Raw genomic sequence first — 17,935 nt, forward strand, 5'->3', positions numbered from 1 at the left:
ATAGACAAGCTATGTAGGATTATTTTAATCAGCACATATAATTGTAACTCACCAGCAATGTTCTAGATGCTTAGATGCATACATACATTTTGAACCGTTTGATTATGGATACCTGGCCATGTAATCTCCAGTCTGACCACCAGTCCAAGGCTGTCCTGTCAGACAGAAGATCAGTCTCTCCTGTGTAGCTGACGTCCTGTGAACTACAAGATTACAGCATCATTTATCAGATCCCTCTTGAGAGCTCCCTCCCCACCAGCTACTCCTTCTAGTCTTCTGTATGTCCCCTAAACATAACATGCTGCTGAAGATATCATCTCTACATTATTCAATAAACTGGGACAGCACAGTTTTATGTGATGAGTCCAGGAAATGATTACCTTCAGAGTTATAGAAGTCATCTGATTCACACTAATTGTCTATACTATCTGGGTGTACTGAATCTCCAGTGCATTCCTATCAGATACAGCTTCACACTACTCTCCTCTTCCACCTGCTTGTGACAGCAATCAGGGACAAACCTATCACAAGCAGGAGACAGGGAAGACAGGCTGAAGCTGCATCACATAGGAATATACTAAGACTCTGCAGTTTCAGTTAGGAGACATCAGTTCTATCACTTGATGTCCTTAGATAAGACTCAGAATATAGGAAGTGGAGTGAGAAGTTATTCTGATCACTTTCTCTTTGCAGAGACATGATGGGAAATGTAGGTTCGGTTAAGAAAACTTTATCAGAACCGTGCCATAATTAATACATCATCATATACATACAAGGCATACACCGTTCCCTCTACACTTTAATAATAGCCTACTCCGCATCCTACAGGAAAGCATATTTTTGCTGAAGTGCTTATTTAAATGGAGCCTGTCACATCATTTTCATCGATATAACTAACAGAACTGCCCCACAGAAGATTGCAAACCAGACTGAAGAGGGAAGGGCTGCTTTAGCTGCTCATATCTTGGCATTGGAAGCCGCTAGAAATATGCATTCCCAGCTTTCAAACAATACCAGAAACACAGCCGAATTTCCTCGTTCTTCATAGTAACTAATCAGTTCCCTGAAATTGCGTTAAAAATAAAAATAAATCAATAAAATTTCACGTGGGATCTTCAAGCAAGATGGCCGCGGCAGCCTCTTCATACTCAAACAGATGAGGTAAGTACAATAAAAAAAATTTTAACTGAGAAACCCATGAGAGGCCTTAATATGGATCTCAGATGCTGCGATCATTGATGAACACGGCATCTTAGGAGATCAATGACAGCGAGTGGCTGTTCCTTGTCTTTGTACCGGCTATTTACAAAGGAATGCGATTCGTGACATAGTAATTAGTCACGAACCAAAGTTTTTGTAAAATTCAGTGAAGCAGCCAAATCAAATTTTTTAGAACTTTGCTCATCACTAGTAGAGACATATTAAATGTTTAGATCGTTGGGGACCTGCAACCTCGACTGATCTCTAGAACAAGAGGAGAAGCACGTATATAGTGATCTCTCTCCTCACTGTATGAGACGGGCTCCATAGAAGTCTATTGACCCGTCTTGGCAATTCTAGAGATAATACAACGAGATCCGTTCATAATGGATGCAGACGTTTGTATTATCATGATGGAAGTGAAAGTAGTCTTACGTGCTTCTTTCTCATTTGTTCTAGGGATCATTCGGGTATCAGCTCTCAGACCTCCATCAATCTAAACTTTTGATATTTCTCTACTCCTACTATCCTGCAAATGTATTGGAATAAAGGAGCAACTAGATTTATACAGGAGACCTGCAGATATTTGGGTCAGATATCTCCTTCTGTCAGGTCATTTTTGGTCTTCATGCTAACTGCTGATCTTTTCTGGTCATATAAAACCTTCCACACGACTTCTCCAACCGTCTGATGACTTCTACAATATTTGTTTCACAGCTTGTGAATCCGGGTGAAGATCTGAACAATATTAATCCTACAGAGACATATGTGAGGGGTGCTGAGCAGAATATAGAGGACATTCCTACAGATAACCGCCCAGGTGAGTAGTGACCACTAAGTAAAGCAGAAAAGAATCACAGGTTCTACTCATTCTCTGAATACAACCATTTTAGGTTGTGTTCTTTATGTTCTGTGTCAGCTAAAATACAAATTGTATATGGGTGAAAATGTGATAGCGTTATAGGTGATAACACATGCTGAGCATTAATAATACAGTTGGAATATGTCTACTCCTTCATTGGATCCATTTTTGCATTGAAACTTTTAGAACCAGTCTTGTCAGATTTTCAGCAATATATTCTCCAAAGACGATTCAGCTAAAATTCAAATTAAATATGGAAGAAAATGTGATAACACCTGCTGAACATTTATTATAAGAGATGTAAAAACTATATCTCGATTATGGACATGAAACATGCCTATGTGAACGAAGCCCATTTCTTAGAGGGAAAAGTCTTTGCCCAGTTTTGAGACTGAGGAACCATTAGCTTCAATTTGGATTACATCGTTACTGTGTGCTAACAATACAGAACATGAAGACATATACCAAATTAAGATATTAATCTTTATAGGCTGTGAGGAAAGAATCATGAGTGCCAGTAATGAAGGTCACTTTCTGCCTGCCAACATGGTCAGCAATCCAGGAACATTGTGGCTGTGCTGAACATTTCTTCATGGCTCTCGTGATAAATGTGCAATGCTTTTAGAAAAAGTTTTATGGCTTGCAGAAGGTGCTGGTGATGTCCAGGGGAACGTGTAAATATTTCAGAAATTCTTAAGTGGCTAAGAAGGCCTTCCTTGGGTTACGGCGACAGAACGGTCTGCCTTTTCACCACTTGATTTGACATGTTCCTACTCGCTGGAATTCCACCTTTCATATTCTAGTGTGTCTGTACGTCTGTGAAGAAGTCAGTGATTACATCATGCACGAGACCTCTATAGCAGGGAACGTGTTACTATAGCAGGGAACGTGCCACTCAGTCAATGGCAGTTCAGAAAGGATGCATGCCGCATGGTACAGCCATTTGAAGAGGCCAGTAAGGAAAGATATAAAACAAGAAGACAGCTCACCAACATTTTTAAGTACATCTCCTCGAGTCCAAGCATTGCAAACGGAAGGACAATTCTGTATTTGGACCGAATCACAAAAGTAACATGCCAGTATGAAAATATAAATCTCCTCCAGAAACCGTCTTGATTAAAATCCAAGTGATTCCAAAATAGTCAAAAACTCAGTCCCAGAAGGGGCTTTTACAAATTTGGGACAGTACTGTCTACTGGGACTGGTTGTGCTACATGAGTTTTTAACAGTTTTGGGATACAGTTGGATTTTAAGCAAGATGGTTGCTGGAGGAGATTTACATTTTTCACACTTTGATGTTACCTTTGAAGAGTCCGCCAGATTTGTGAGGGACAACAGTGGCATCAACTATGTCACCCCCCTGATATTTATATTAGAGCAAAGGATGACCCTGATGCAAGAATGACTGATAGAAGAAGAACTTCCACAACTTGCTCATTGCACTGTAGCTGTTGGAGACCTGTATGGATGAATTCTCATAAGGGAGGACGAGGAGCTATGACAGGAGGAGTTAGTGGTGCAATGGGACATGGAATTTTTCAAAGCACAGCAAGAGAACAAGGCTGACACTCATTATAATAGACATGCTGATGATGAAGATGCTGACGACATTGGCCATTACCAATGCTTAACTACTGGATTGCCTTTCTTTTAGCCTCTTGCTATCAATGAAAAATGGGAGAATGTTTTACTGATACCTGCATATGTCTGACCAGGAAACCCCTCTGCGCGCTAAGTCTCCAACCTCCCCCCTCTCTACTGGGGCAACCACTAGAACATGTAGCAGTGTTTGCATCAGCAACAGCCAATTCATATTGCTGAACATTTTGGAACAGTTTTTTTAAGTACTGCGCAAATAAGCATAAGGATATGCATCGCCTGAGCAATCACTTTCAGTCATACATAGACTGTGCCCTTTCTCCTGCACATAGCATGTTGACCCCATGGACTTCTGGGGAGGCAGATTGGAAGAGTGATTGGAACTGGCCCAGTTTGCTATCTGTGTGCTGTCTTGTCTGGCCTCCAGTGTACTATCAGATGGGGTATTCAGGACATCAGGTGGCATTGTCACACCAAAGCGGACAAAATATCATTCCTCAAGTCTGGAAAACATTACATATGGGAAAATGAATGAGGCACATGGATCTGGGAGGATTTTCGCACACTTCCAGCTAATGCCAATGAATAGATGTGCCATTGCTGACAGTGACTATTTACTGCTGGTCCAATGATGCCACTGCTGCTGCCACAGCTACTGCTTTCCTGGCTGCCACTACTATTACCCCTACACATATCTACTTCATTGTCTGTTATGTTCCACACTGTACTGCTGCTGCTCCCGAAAAAGGGAGAAGTTTTGAACCACAGTTTCAGATCAAGCCACTGCTTTCCCCAATACCACCGTGTGTACAGTATATAAACATGCAGGATTCAAAAATTTTCTATGGAGCCCAGCCTTTTCTACTTGTGCCTCTGGGTCTACTATTAAATTGTGATCTGTTTTTATCACCACCATTTTAGTCAATTGATACTTGAATTCTTCTCTATGACTTGTAATTTCTATGAAGTTTGATTTATATTTATATATTTTTGGCAGATGACTGTACTAGGACCTCAGTGGAACATCTGATATCTTCTGATTGTAACGTAGACGTTTGTGGTGTCACACGAGATACATATGAAGAACATGCCAATATCCAAGAAATGTCCTCCATTCAAAGGAAAAATGTATCGTTTGATCCTTTTAAAAAGGTCCAATCTTCTAACTCGTCACAGACTGTAACTAAAAGTCACATAAGTGGTGAACATCAAAAATCTCAGCCGAAGGAGAAGCCATTTTCATGTTCAAAATGTGGGAAATGTTTCAGTAGAAAACAGCTTCTTGTTAAACATGAGAGAATTCACACAGGGAAGACGCCATATTCATGTTCAGAATGTGGAAAATGTTTTGCTGAAAAACAACAATTGGTTATACATCAAAGATGTCATACAGGGGAGAAGCCATTTTTATGTTCAGAATGTGGGAGATATTATAGATATGAACAAGAACTTGTTAGACATCAAAGAACACACACAGGGGAGAAGCCATTTCCTTGTCCAGAATGTGGCAAATGTTTTGCTTTAAAAAAATATCTAGTTACACATCAAAGAACGCACACCGGGGAGAAGCCATTTTCATGTTCAGAATGTGGGAAATGTTTTGCTATAAAAAAAGATCTTGTTGGACATCTGAGAATTCACACAGGGGAGAAGCCATTTTCATGTTCAGAATGTGGGAAATGTTTTACTATAAAAAAAGATCTTGTTGGACATCTGAGAATTCACACAGGGGAGAAGCCATTTTCATGTTCAGAATGTGGGAAATGTTTTGCTATAAAAAAAGATCTTGTTGGACATCTGAGAATTCACACAGGGGAGAAGCCATTTTCATGTTTAGAATGTGGGAAATTATTTGCTTTTAAAAGATATCTTGTTAGACATCAAAGAACACACACAGGGGAGAAGCCATATACATGTTCAGAATGTGGAAAATGTGTTAACAGTAAATCAGATCTTGTTAAACATCAGAGAATTCACACTGGAGAGAAGCCATATTCATGTTCAGAATGTGGGAAAAGTTTTAGTATTAAATCAAATCTTGTTGCACATCAGAGAATTCACATAGGGGAGAAGCCACAATTATGATTAAAATGTGGGAAATGTTTTAAATCATTTATCAGCTTTTGTTACACATCAGATAATTCACAATGTTCAGAATGTGGGAAATATTTTGCTATAAAAAAAAAACATCTTGTTAGACATCAGAGAATTCACATAGGAGAGAAGCCATATTCATGTTCAGGATGTGGGAAATGCTTTAGTGATAAATCATATCTTGCACATCAGAGAATTCACATAGGGGATAAGCCATATTCATGTTCAGGATGTGGGAAATGTTTTCAGCAGAAATCATCTCTTGTTAGAAATCAGAGAATTCACACAGGGGAGAAGCCATCTACATGTTTAGCCATTAGTGACCTCTCATAATGGCAGTCAAAAACTAGCTTCAATCCAATAGAATATGCTTTTTGACAGCTCTGCATCAGAATAAAATAGCACTGCCAGGAAGTAAAACAGCATCTTGCTTTCAGTTACCAGAGGTAGCTGAGTTCTTGGAGCAACGATCGGGTGGCTCTATGAGAGGTCCCTAAACACACACTATCTCCTATACTGAATGAGTACTGGTTAAATACAGTTAAAATTGTCCTTGTTTAAAAAAAATCTCCTCTCACCAAAGATGTTTAATGAGAGAACATAAAGAAACAGAAGAGCAGGCCCCCTCAAAATCTTCTCTGGAGGAGCAGTACCATTGCTGACAGAATATAAGACAGATATTGGAATATCATGTAATGGAAAAAATTAGAGGTGGGACAGGGGAATCTTGCCGGATTTGTGGACTCAAATCCCACGTATTTTCCGTAATTCAAATCTGACCAATCCCGCCAACCCTGCGACGTAACGACGTCAGTCTGCCGCTCGTCGCCGGAGAGAAGAGACGCCTGCAAGCCCCGGACTTCCTCGGACTGCACTGCTGGAGCCTGCCTCAGCCTTACTGAGCACCCCAGCCACACAAACGGAGGTAATTACTAGTATCTACAGCCTGGAGCGGGAGCACTTCACGTTAGAGGAGTGTGGCCCGGAGTTCGCCTGCAGGTTCAGTGTCTTCACCGGCAAGGAATGGCACATTGGGACACTGTACGGCACATGGGGACACTGTACTGCACATGAGGGCACTGTATGGCATATGGGGGCAAGAAAGGGCACATGGGGGCAAGGAATGGCACATAGGGGCACTGTATGGCACATGAGGGCACTGTATGGCACATGGGGGCACTGTATGGCACATGAGGGCAAGGAATGGCACATGGGGGCACTGTATGGCACATGAGGGCAAGGAATGGCACATGGGGGCACTGTATGGCACATGGGAGCACTGTATGACACATGGGGACACTGTATGGCCCTCGGGGGCACTGTATGGCACATGAGGGCAATGTATGGCACATGGGGGCATTGTATGGTACATGGGAGCAGACGCATACATACAGGGGTCGCAGTTGCAGTAGGGGGGGTGGCTTTGACGGGTAAGGAGCCCCATGAATCAGTTTCACACTGGGGCCCCATGGAATGTGTGTATGCCACTGGCCTGGGCTAACCTATACTGGGGCACTATATCTCACACAATTCTTATGTACAGGATTCGAGATTTTAAAGATTCCAGAACCGATTCGGATTTGAAAAGAATTTGATTCGTCCCACCTCTAGAAAAAATACAGGTTTAACCAGTGGTGGGCCTTTATATGCAGCATTGATAGGACATTTCATTAATTATATTGGTTTGGTGACTGTTGTCAGCAATCGACAGCCCCTATAAATGAGTTTTTTTGATAAACCCTTATAAGAAAGCCTGAGAAGCAGATGAGGACATGTCTCGTCTCTGTTCTTGTGTCTCATAACTTGTTGTTACCAATCACTAATAAAGATTTTCTTTTATTATGTGTGTCCTTGTGTCCAGGCCTCTTTTTCTTCATTCTTTAGATGCCACCATGGATCCCAGACTTTGTGGAATTCATCAGGACACGTCCTTTTATAGGTGTGAAAGTAATTAAGCAATTTGGGAGAGCAGAAAGTTAGCCCCAATAGTTCACCTGCTGGTTGCCAAATTAGGTGCGACAGTATACTGGAGAGAACAGACACAGGAGACATACATGGAGTCCTCCTGCCGTAAAGCAGTTCTCTTAATTTAGTCCAGCTTAATTTATTCTTCAAGTTATGTAACAAGTCATTAAACTAGTCAAACTAGTACAAACCACAGTTATAGTTATTTGTATGAATACATCATAGTAACTGTCACATTGGCATTTGCCCAACCTGTGAGCATATCAGAATCTTGAGGAACAGAATCTGGTAGAATGATCTTGTGTAACACATGGAAAACAGGATCTGGCACTGTGATCTTATCTAATCCTTGGAGAACAGGATTTTATGACCCAGAGCCAACAGAAGAAACATCTGAAGAATGTACTGTAACCCCCTTAGGCTCCTTTCACACATCACATCATGAAAGATCCGAAAATGTACCCCTATAAAGAGGTTGAGCCTTGTGGTTTTTTTTTGGCAAACCCCCTCCCGTGGGCAGACCTGTGAAGGGAAGTCTACTTACCTGCTTCCTGGCTCTGGCTTCCCGCTCCTTCTCTCCCTGGCCTCCGCTGCCTTGCTGTTCCTCATGTGAAGTAGTCACGCCCTTAACTAGAGATGAGCGAATTTCTCAAAAATTTGATTCGGTTCGCCGAATTTTCCGAAAAGATTCAATTCTATCCAAATTTATTCATGGCGAATCGCGTAAAAAAACATTTCCTGGCTGCAGAGAGCCTGTATAGTGGTGTAGAACACTGTGCCTTGCAGTAACACGCTTAGGGAGTCTGCTGTGGTAGTGAAACAATACTGTGAGTCAGTGTGACACGCACATGACAGGTGTCGCTCTTATAATCACTGCACACTTCACTTATTTGGGCACTTACGGTGCCAAAACTGACCAAATAACTCAAGTGTGAACCCGGCCTTACAGGTCGATGTTAGCATCAAGAAGAAGCGCACTCCTTTTACACCGTTGTCAGCTGATTTCACATAAATGTCTACAGAACCTTCTCTATTAAACGCTTATACAAGTAGAGCCCCCCCCCCCCCCCCCGACAGAGTGGAGAGGGTTCCAGCAGTAAGTTTGTGTTGATGTCACTGATTATTTTGCCCATCCTCTGATCCGTCAGAACAATAACCCCCAAAAAATGGATCCTGTCAGTTGAGCATCAGCCTTCACTCGGTCAACATTTTGTCAGTAATCCATCAGTATTGCTAAAGCCAAAATAAACAGGAGTGGATCCAAAACAGAGATGACACGTGAATAGAATATTTGCATGTTTTCTGTGTTTTGTACCCACTCCTGCTTTTGACTACCAAATCATAAGCCAATTCTGATGGGACCATACAGGCCTTACAGCTGCTACATAGACAGGATCCATTGTGCGTCTAATTTTTCCTCCCTTCTGACAGATCAGAAGAAGGGTCAAATAAATGATGATGTCAACCAGGCCAAAAGGCAGAATAGTGGCCCAGTCATGAAGTGTGGAGGGTGGGAACAGCATGAGAAGTCCACAGAGTGATCCAATGACATAGTGGTGAGGTGGCAGCAGCACGAGGAGACCACAGAGTGGCCCAGTGACATAGTGGTGAGGTAGCAGCAGCATAAGAAGACCACATAGTAGTGAGGTGGCAGCAGCATGAGAAGACCACAGAGTGGTAAAGTGGCAGCAGCATGAGGAGACCACAGGGTGGTGATATGGCAACAGCATGAGGATACCACAGAGTGGCCCAATAAAATAGTGGTGAGGTGGTAGCAGCATGAGGAGACCACAGTGGCCCAGTGAAATAGTGGAGAGGTGGCAGCAGCATGAGAAGACCACAGAGTAGTGAGGTGGCAGCAGCATGAGAAGATCACAGAAGGGTGAAGTAACAGCAGCATGAGGAGACCACAAAGTGGTGAAGTGGCAAAAGCATGAGGAGACCAAAGAGTGGTGAGGTGGCAGTAGCATGAGGAGACCACAGAGTGGTGAGATGGCAGCATTATGAGGAGACCACAGAGCGGTGAAGTGGCAGCAGCATGTGGAGATAACAGAGTGGCCCAGTGACATCGTTATGATGTGGCAGAAGCATGAGGAGACCACAGAGTGGCCCAGAGACATAGTGTTGAGGTGGCAACAGCATGAGGAGACCACAGAGTGGTGAAGTGGCAGCAGCATGAGGAGACCACAGAGTGGCTCAGAGACATAGTGTCGAGGTGGCAGCAGCATGAGGAGACCACTGAGTGGTGAAGTGGCAGCAGCATGAGGAGACCACAGAGTGGTGAGGTTGCAGCAGCATGAGGAGACCACAGAGTGGCCCAGTGACAAAGTGTTGAGGTAGCATCAGCAAGAACAGACCATAGAGTAGCCCAGTAACATAGTAGAGAGGTGGCAGCAGCATGAGGAGACCACAGAGTGGCCCAGTGACAGAGTGTTGAGGTAGCATCAGCAAGAACAGACCATAGAGTAGCCCAGTAACATAGTGGAGAGGTGGCAGCAGCATGAGAAGACCACAGAGTAGTGAGGTGGCAGCAGCATGAGGAGACCACAGAGTGGTGAAATAACAGCAGCATGAGGAGACCACAGAGTGGTGAAGTGGCAGCAGCATGAGGAGACCACAGAGCGGTGAAGTGGCAGCAGCATGTGGAGATAACAGAGTGGCCCAGTGACATCGTTATGATGTGGCAGAAGCATGAGGAGACCACAGAGTGGCCCAGAGACATAGTGTTGAGGTGGCAACAGCATGAGGAGACCACAGAGTGGTGAAGTGGCAGCAGCATGAGGAGACCACAGAGTGGCTCAGAGACATAGTGTCGAGGTGGCAGCAGCATGAGGAGACCACTGAGTGGTGGAGTGGCAGCAGCATGAGGAGACCACAGAGTGGTGAGGTTGCAGCAGCATGAGGAGACCACAGAGTGGCCCAGTGACAAAGTGTTGAGGTAGCATCAGCAAGAACAGACCATAGAGTAGCCCAGTAACATAGTGGAGAGGTGGCAGCAGCATGAGGAGACCACAGAGTGGCCCAGTGACAGAGTGTTGAGGTAGCATCAGCAAGAACAGACCATAGAGTAGCCCAGTAACATAGTGGAGAGGTGGCAGCAGCATGAGAAGACCACAGAGTAGTGAGGTGGCAGCAGCATGAGGAGACCACAGAGTGGTGAAATAACAGCAGCATGAGGAGACCACAGAGTGGTGAAGTGGCAGCAGCATGAGGAGACCACAGAGTGGTGAGGTGGCAGCAGCATGAGGAGACCACAGAGTGGTGAGGTGGCAGTAGCATGAGGAGACCACAGAGTGGTGAGGTGGCAGTAGCATGAGGAGACCACAGAGTGGTGAGGTGGCAGTAGCATGAGGAGACCACAGAGTGGTGAGGTGGCTGCATTATGAGGAGACCACAGAGTGGTGAAGTGGCATCAGCATGAGGAGACCACAGAGTGGCCCAGTGACATAGTGGTGATGTGGCAGATGCATGAGGAGACCACAGAGTGGCCCAGAGACATAGTGTTGAGGTGGCAACAGCATGAGGAGACCACAGAGTGGTGAAGTGTCAGCAGCATGAGGAGACCACAGAGTGGTGAAGTGTCAGCAGCATGAGGAGACCACAGAGTGGTGAGGTTGCAGCAGCATGAGGAGACCACAGAGTGGCCCAGTGACAGAGTGTTGAGGTAGCATCAGCATGAACAGACCACAGAGTGGCCCAGTAACATAGTGGAGAGATAGCAGCAGCATCAGAAGACCACAGAGTAGTGAGGTGGAAGCAGCATGAGGAGACCACAGTATGGTGAGGTGGCAGCAGCATGAGGAGACCACAGAGTGGTGAGGTGGCAGTAGCATGAGAAGACCACAAAGTGGTGAGATGGCAGTAGCATGAGAAGACCACAGAGTGGTGAGGTGGCAGTAGCATGAGGAGACCACAGAGTGGTGAGGTGGCAGTAGCATGAGGAGACCACAAAGTGGTGAGTTGGCAGCATTATGAGGAGACCACAGAGTGGTGAAGTGGCATCAACATGAGGAGACCACAGAGTGGCCCAGTGACATAGTGGTGATGTGGCAGATGCATGAGGAGACCACAGAGTGGCCCAGAGACATAGTGTTGAGGTGGCAACAGCATGAGGAGACCACAGAGTGGTGAAGTGGCAGCAGCATGGGGAGACCACAGAGTGGCTCAGAGACATAGTGTTAACCACTTCAGCCCCATAGCTTAAACACCCTTAATGACCAGGCCACTTTTTACACTTCTGCACTACACTATTTTCACCGTTTATTGCTCGATCATGCAACTTACCACCCAAATGAATTTTACCCCCTTTCCTTCTCACTAATAGAGCTTTCATTTGGTGGTATTTCATTGCTGCTGACATTTTTACTTTTTTTGCTATTAATCGAAATTTAACGATTTTTTTGCAAAAAAATGACATTTTTCAATTTCAGTTGTAAAATTTTGCAAAAAAAACGACATCCATATATAAATTTTTCTCTAAATTTATTGTTCTACATGTCTTTGATAAAAAAAAAAAATGTTTGGGTAAAAAAAAAAAAATGGTTTGGGTAAAAGTTATAGCGTTTACAAACTATGGTACAAAAATGTGAATTTCCGCTTTTTGAAGCAGCTCTGACTTTCTGAGCACCTGTCATGTTTCCTGAGGTTCTACAATGGCCAGACAGTACAAACACCCCACAAATGACCCCATTTCGGAAAGTAGACACCCTAAGGTATTTGCTGATGGGCATAGTGAGTTCATAGAACTTTTTATTTTTTTGTCACAAGTTAGCGGAAAATTATGATTTTATTTTATTTTTATTTTTTTCTTACAAAGTCTCATATTCCACTAACTTGTGACAAAAAATAAAAACTTCCATGAACTCACTATGCCCATCACGAAATACCTTGGGGTGTCTTCTTTCCAAAATGGGGTCACTTGTGGGGTAGTTATACTGCCCTGGCATTTTAGGGGCCCAAATGCGTGCGAAGTAGTTTGAAATCAAAATCTGTAAAAAATGGCCGGTGAAATCCAAAAGGTGCTCTTTGGAATGTGGGCCCCTGTGTTTTGGGGTGTCTTTTTACATATACTCATGCTGGGTGAGAGAAATATCTCGGCAAAAGACAACTTTTCCCATTTTTTATACAAAGTTGGCATTTGACCAAGATATTTCTCTCACCCAGCATGGGTATATGTAAAATGACACCCCAAAACACATTGCCCAACTTCTCCTGAGTACGGCAATACCACATGTGTGACACTTTTTTACAGCCTAGATGCGCAAAGGGGCCCACATTCCTTTTATGAGGGCATTTTTAGACATTTGGATCCCAGACTTCTTCTCACGCTTTAGGGCCCCTAAAATGCCAGGGCAGTATAAATACCCCACATGTGACCCCATTTTGGAAAGAAGACACCCCAAGGTATTCAATTAGGGGCATGGCGAGTTCATAGAAATTTATTTTTGTTGGCACAAGTTAGCGGAAATAGATTTGTTTTTGTTTTTTCTCACAAAGTCTCCCTTTCCGCTAACTTGGGACAAAAATTTCAATCTTTCATGGACTCAATATGCCCCTCACGGAATACCTTGGGGTCTCTTCTTTCCGAAATGGGGTCACATGTGGGGTCTTTATACTGCCCTGGCATTTTAGGGGCCCTAAAGCGTGAGAAGAAGTCTGGAATATAAATGTCAAAAAAAATTTACGCATTTGGATTTCGTGAGGGGTATGGTGAGTTCATGTCAGATTTTATTTTTTGACACAAGTTAGTGGAATATGAGACTTTGTAAGAAAAATAAATAAATAAAAAATTTCCACTAACTTGGGCCAAAAAAATGTCTGAATGGAGCCTTACAGGGGGGTGATCAATGACAGTGGGATGATCAGGGAGTCTATATGGGGTGATCACCCCCCTGTCATTGATCACCCCCCTGTAAGGCTCCACTCAGACGTCCGTATGGTTTTTACAGATCCACGGATACATGGATCGGATCTGCAAAACACATACGGACGTCTGAATGGAGCCTTACAGGGGGTTGATCAATGACAGGGGGGTGATCAATGACAGGGGGGTGATCACGGAGTCTATATGGGGTGATCACCCCCCTGTCATTGATCACCCCCCTATAAGTTTCCATTCAGATGTCCGTATGTGTTTTGCGGATCCGATCCATGTATCCGTGGATCCGTAAAAAACATACGGATGTCGGAATGGAGCCTTACAGGGGGGTGATCAATGACAGGGGGTGATCAGGGAGTCTATATGGAGTGATCACCCCCCTGTAAGGCTCCATTCAGACGTCTATGTGTTTTGCGGATCCGATCCATGTTTCCGTGGATCCGTAAAAAACATACGGATGTCTGAATGGAGCCTTACAGGGGGGTGATCAATGACAGGGGGGTGATTAATGACAGGGGGGTTATCAGGGAGTCTATATGGGGTGATCACCCCCTGTCATTGATCACCCCCCTATAAGGCTCCATTCAGATGTCCGTATGTGTTTTGCGGATCCGATCCATGTATCCGTGGATCCGTAAAAAACATACGGACGTCGGAATGGAGCCTTACAGGGGGGTGATCAATGACAGGGGGGTGATCAGGGAGTCTATATGGGGTGATCACCCCCCTGTAAGGCTCCATTCAGACATCTATGTGTTTTGCGGATCCGATCCATGTATCCGTGGATCTGTAAAAAACATACAGACGTCTGAATGGAGCCTTACAGGGGGGTGATCAATGACAGGGGGGTGATCAATGACAGGGGGGTGATCAGGGAGTCTATATGGGGTGATCACCCCCCTGTCATTGATCACCCCCTTATAAGGCTCCATTCAGATGTCCGTATGTGTTTTGCGGATCAGATCTATGTATCCGTGGATCCGTAAAAAAACATACGGACGTCGGAATGGAGCCTTACAGGGGGGTGATCAATGACAGGGGGGGTGATCAGGGAGTCTATATGGGGTGATTACCCCCCTGTAAGGCTCTAGTCAGACGTCTGTATGTGTTTTGCGGATCCGATCCATGTATCCGTGGATCCGTAAAAAACATACGGACTTCTGAATGGAGCCTTACAGGGGGGTGATCAATGACAGGGGGGTGATCAATGACAGGGGGGTGATCAGGGAGTCTATATGGGGTGATCACCCCGTCATTGATCACCCCCCAGTAAGGCTCCATTCAGACGTCCGTATGTGTTTTGCGAATCCGATCCATGTATCAGTGGATCCGTAAAAAAACATACGGACGTCTGAATGGAGCCTTACAAAGGGGTGATCAATGACAGGGGGGTGATCAATGACAGGAGGGTGATCAGGGAGTCTATATGGGGTGATCAGTGGCTAATAAGTTGTTAATAAGTGACAGGGGGGGTGTAGTGTAGTAGTGTTTGGTGCTACTTATTACTGAGCTGCCTGTGTCCTCTGGTGGTCGATCCAAACAAAAGGGACCACCAGAGGACCAGGTAGCAGGTATATTAGACGCTGTTATCAAAACAGCGTCTAATATACCTGTTAGGGGTTAAAAAAATCGCATCTCCAGCCTGCCAGTAAATGATCGCCGCTGGCATACTGGAGATCCACTCGCTTACCTTCCGATCCTGTGAACGCGCGCGCCTGTGTGTGCGCGTTCACAGGAAATCTCGCGTCTCGCGAGATGACGCGTATATGCGTGACTCTGCGCAGGCCTGCCGCCTCCGGAACGCGATCCTGCGTTAGGCGGTCCGGAGGCGGTTAAGGTGGCAGCAGCATGAGAAGACCACAGAGTAGTGAGGTGGCAGCAGCATGAGGAGACCACAGAGTGGTGAAGTGTCAGCAGCATGAGGAGACCACAGAGTGGTGAAGTGTCAACAGCATGAGGAGACCACAGATTGGTGAGGTTGCAGCAGCATAAGGAGACCATAGAGTAACCCAGTGACAGAGTGTTGAGGAAGCATCAGCAAGAACAGACCACAGAGTGGCCAAGTAACATAGTAGAGAGGTGGCAGCAGCATGAGAAGACCACAGAGTAGTGAGGTGGAAGCAGCATGAGGAGACCACAGAATGGTGAAGTGGCAGCAGCATGAGGAGACCACAAAGTGGTGAAGTGGCAGCAGCATGAGGAGACCACAGAGTGGCCCAGAGACATAGTGTTGAGGTGGCAACAGCATGAGGAGACCACAAAGTGGTGAAGTGGCAGCAGCATGAGGAGACCACAAAGTAGTGAGGTGGCAGTAGCATGCGGAGACAACAGAGTGGTGAGGTGGCAGTAGCATGAGGAGACCACAGAGTGGTGAGGTGGCAGTAGCATGAGGAGACCACAGAGTGGTGAGGTGGCAGTAGCATGAGGAGACCACAGAGTGGTGAGGTTGCAGCAGCATGAGGAGACCACAGAGTGGCCCAGTGACAGAGTGTTTAGGTAGCATCAGCAAGAACAGACCACAGAGTGGCCCAGTAACATAGTGGAGAGATGGCAGCAGCATGAGAAGACCACAGAGTAGTGAGGTGGAAGCAGCATGAGGAGACCACAGTATGGTGAGGTGGCAGCAGCATGAGGAGACCACAGAGTGGTGAGGTGGCAGTAGCATGAGGAGACCACAAAGTGGTGAGGTGGCAGTAGCATGAGGAGACCACAGAGTGGTGAGGTGGCAGTAGCATGAGGAGACCACAAAGTGGTGAGGTGGCAGCATTATGAGGAGACCACAGAGTGGTGAAGTGGCATCAGCATGAGGAGACCACAGAGTGGCCCAGTGACATAGTGGTGATGTGGCAGATGCATGAGGAGACCACAGAGTGGCCCAGAGACATAGTGTTGTGGTGGCAACAGCATGAGGAGACCACAGAGTGGTGAAGTGGCAGCAGCATGAGGAGACCACAGAGTGGCTAAGAGACATAGTGTTGAGGTGGCAGCAGCATGAGAAGACCACAGAGTAGTGAGGTGGCAGCAGCATGAGGAGACCACAGAGTGGTAAAGTGTCAGCAGCATGAGGAGACCACAGAGTGGTGAAGTGTCAACAGCATGAGGAGACCACAGAGTGGTGAGGTTGCAGCAGCATGAAAAGACCATAGAGTAACCCAGTGACAGAGTGTTGAGGAAGCATCAGCAAGAACAGACCACAGAGTGGCCCAGTAACATAGTGGAGAGGTGGCAGCAGCATGAGAAGACCACAGAGTAGTGAGGTGGAAGCAGCATTAGGAGACCACAGTATGGTGAAGTGGCAGCAGCATGAGGAGACCACAGAGTGGCTCAGAGACATAGTGTTGAGGTGGCAGCAGCATGAGGAGACCACAGAGTGGTGAAGTGGCAGCAGCATGAGGAGACCACAGAGTGGTGAGGTTGCAGCAGCATGAGGAGACCATAGAGTAGCCCAGTGACAGAGTGTTGAGGTATCATCAGCATGAACAGACCACAGAGTGGCCCAGTAACATAGTGGAGAGGTGGCAGCAGCATGAGAAGACCACAGAGAAGTGAGGTGGAAGCAGCATGAGGAGACCAAAGAATGGTGAAGTGGCAGCAGCATGAGGAGACAACAGAGTGGTGAAGAGGCAGCAGCATGAGGAGACCACAGAGTGGTGAGGTGGCAGCAGCATGAGGAGACAACCGAGTGGTGAGGTGGCAGCAGCATGAGGAGACCACAGAGTGGTGAGGTGGCAGCAGCATGAGGAGACCACAGAGTGGTACAATAACATAGTGGTGAGGTGGCAGCAGCATGAGGAGACCACAGTGGCCCAGTGACATAGTGGTGAGGTGGCGGCAGCAGCATGAGGAGACCACAGAGTGGTGAAGTGGCATCAGCATGAGGAGACCACAGAGTGGCCCAGTGACATAGTGGTGATGTGGCAGATGCATGAGGAGACCACAGAGTGGCCCAGAGACATAGTTTAGAGGTGGCAACAGCATGAGGAGACCACAGAGTGGTGAAGTGGCAGCAGCATGATGAGACCACAGAGTGGCTAAGAGACATAGTGTTGAGGTGGCAGCAGCATGAGGAGACCACAGAGTGGTAAAGTGTCAGCAGCATGAGGAGACCACAGAGTGGTGAAGTGTCAGCAGCATGAGGAGACCACAGAGTGGTGAGGTTGCAGCAGCATGAAAAGACCATAGAGTAACCCAGTGACAGAGTGTTGAGGAAGCATCAGCAAGAACAGACCACAGAGTGGCCCAGTAACATAGTGGAGAGGTGGCAGCAGCATGAGAAGACCACAGAGTAGTGAGGTGGAAGCAGCATGAGGAGACCACAGAATGGTGAAGTGGCAGCA

At 45.8% G+C, this 17,935-nt stretch overlaps 3 protein-coding genes across 4 annotated transcripts in view; 1 reads left to right on the plus strand and 2 right to left on the minus strand.

The window, feature by feature from the left end:
* LOC121004491 (gastrula zinc finger protein XlCGF57.1-like) overlaps window positions 1-17,935 on the minus strand; it is a 255,964-nt gene that overhangs the window by 172,005 nt on the left and 66,024 nt on the right. The gene's annotated exons all lie outside the window — the stretch shown is intronic.
* The window catches only part of LOC121005797 (gastrula zinc finger protein XlCGF66.1-like), a 131,851-nt gene that overhangs the window by 40,558 nt on the left and 73,358 nt on the right, over window positions 1-17,935 (minus strand). The window lies entirely within an intron of this gene.
* Window positions 4,988-5,746, plus strand: LOC121005798 (gastrula zinc finger protein XlCGF8.2DB-like; the record flags this gene model as incomplete). Its single annotated transcript, XM_040438562.1, has 1 exon — window positions 4,988-5,746. A coding segment is annotated over one exon (759 nt), but the record flags the coding sequence as incomplete, so codon positions are not given.

The sequence above is a fragment of the Bufo bufo genome, chromosome 6, assembly GCF_905171765.1.
Source record: "Bufo bufo chromosome 6, aBufBuf1.1, whole genome shotgun sequence".
NCBI classification, from domain to species: domain Eukaryota; kingdom Metazoa; phylum Chordata; class Amphibia; order Anura; family Bufonidae; genus Bufo; species Bufo bufo.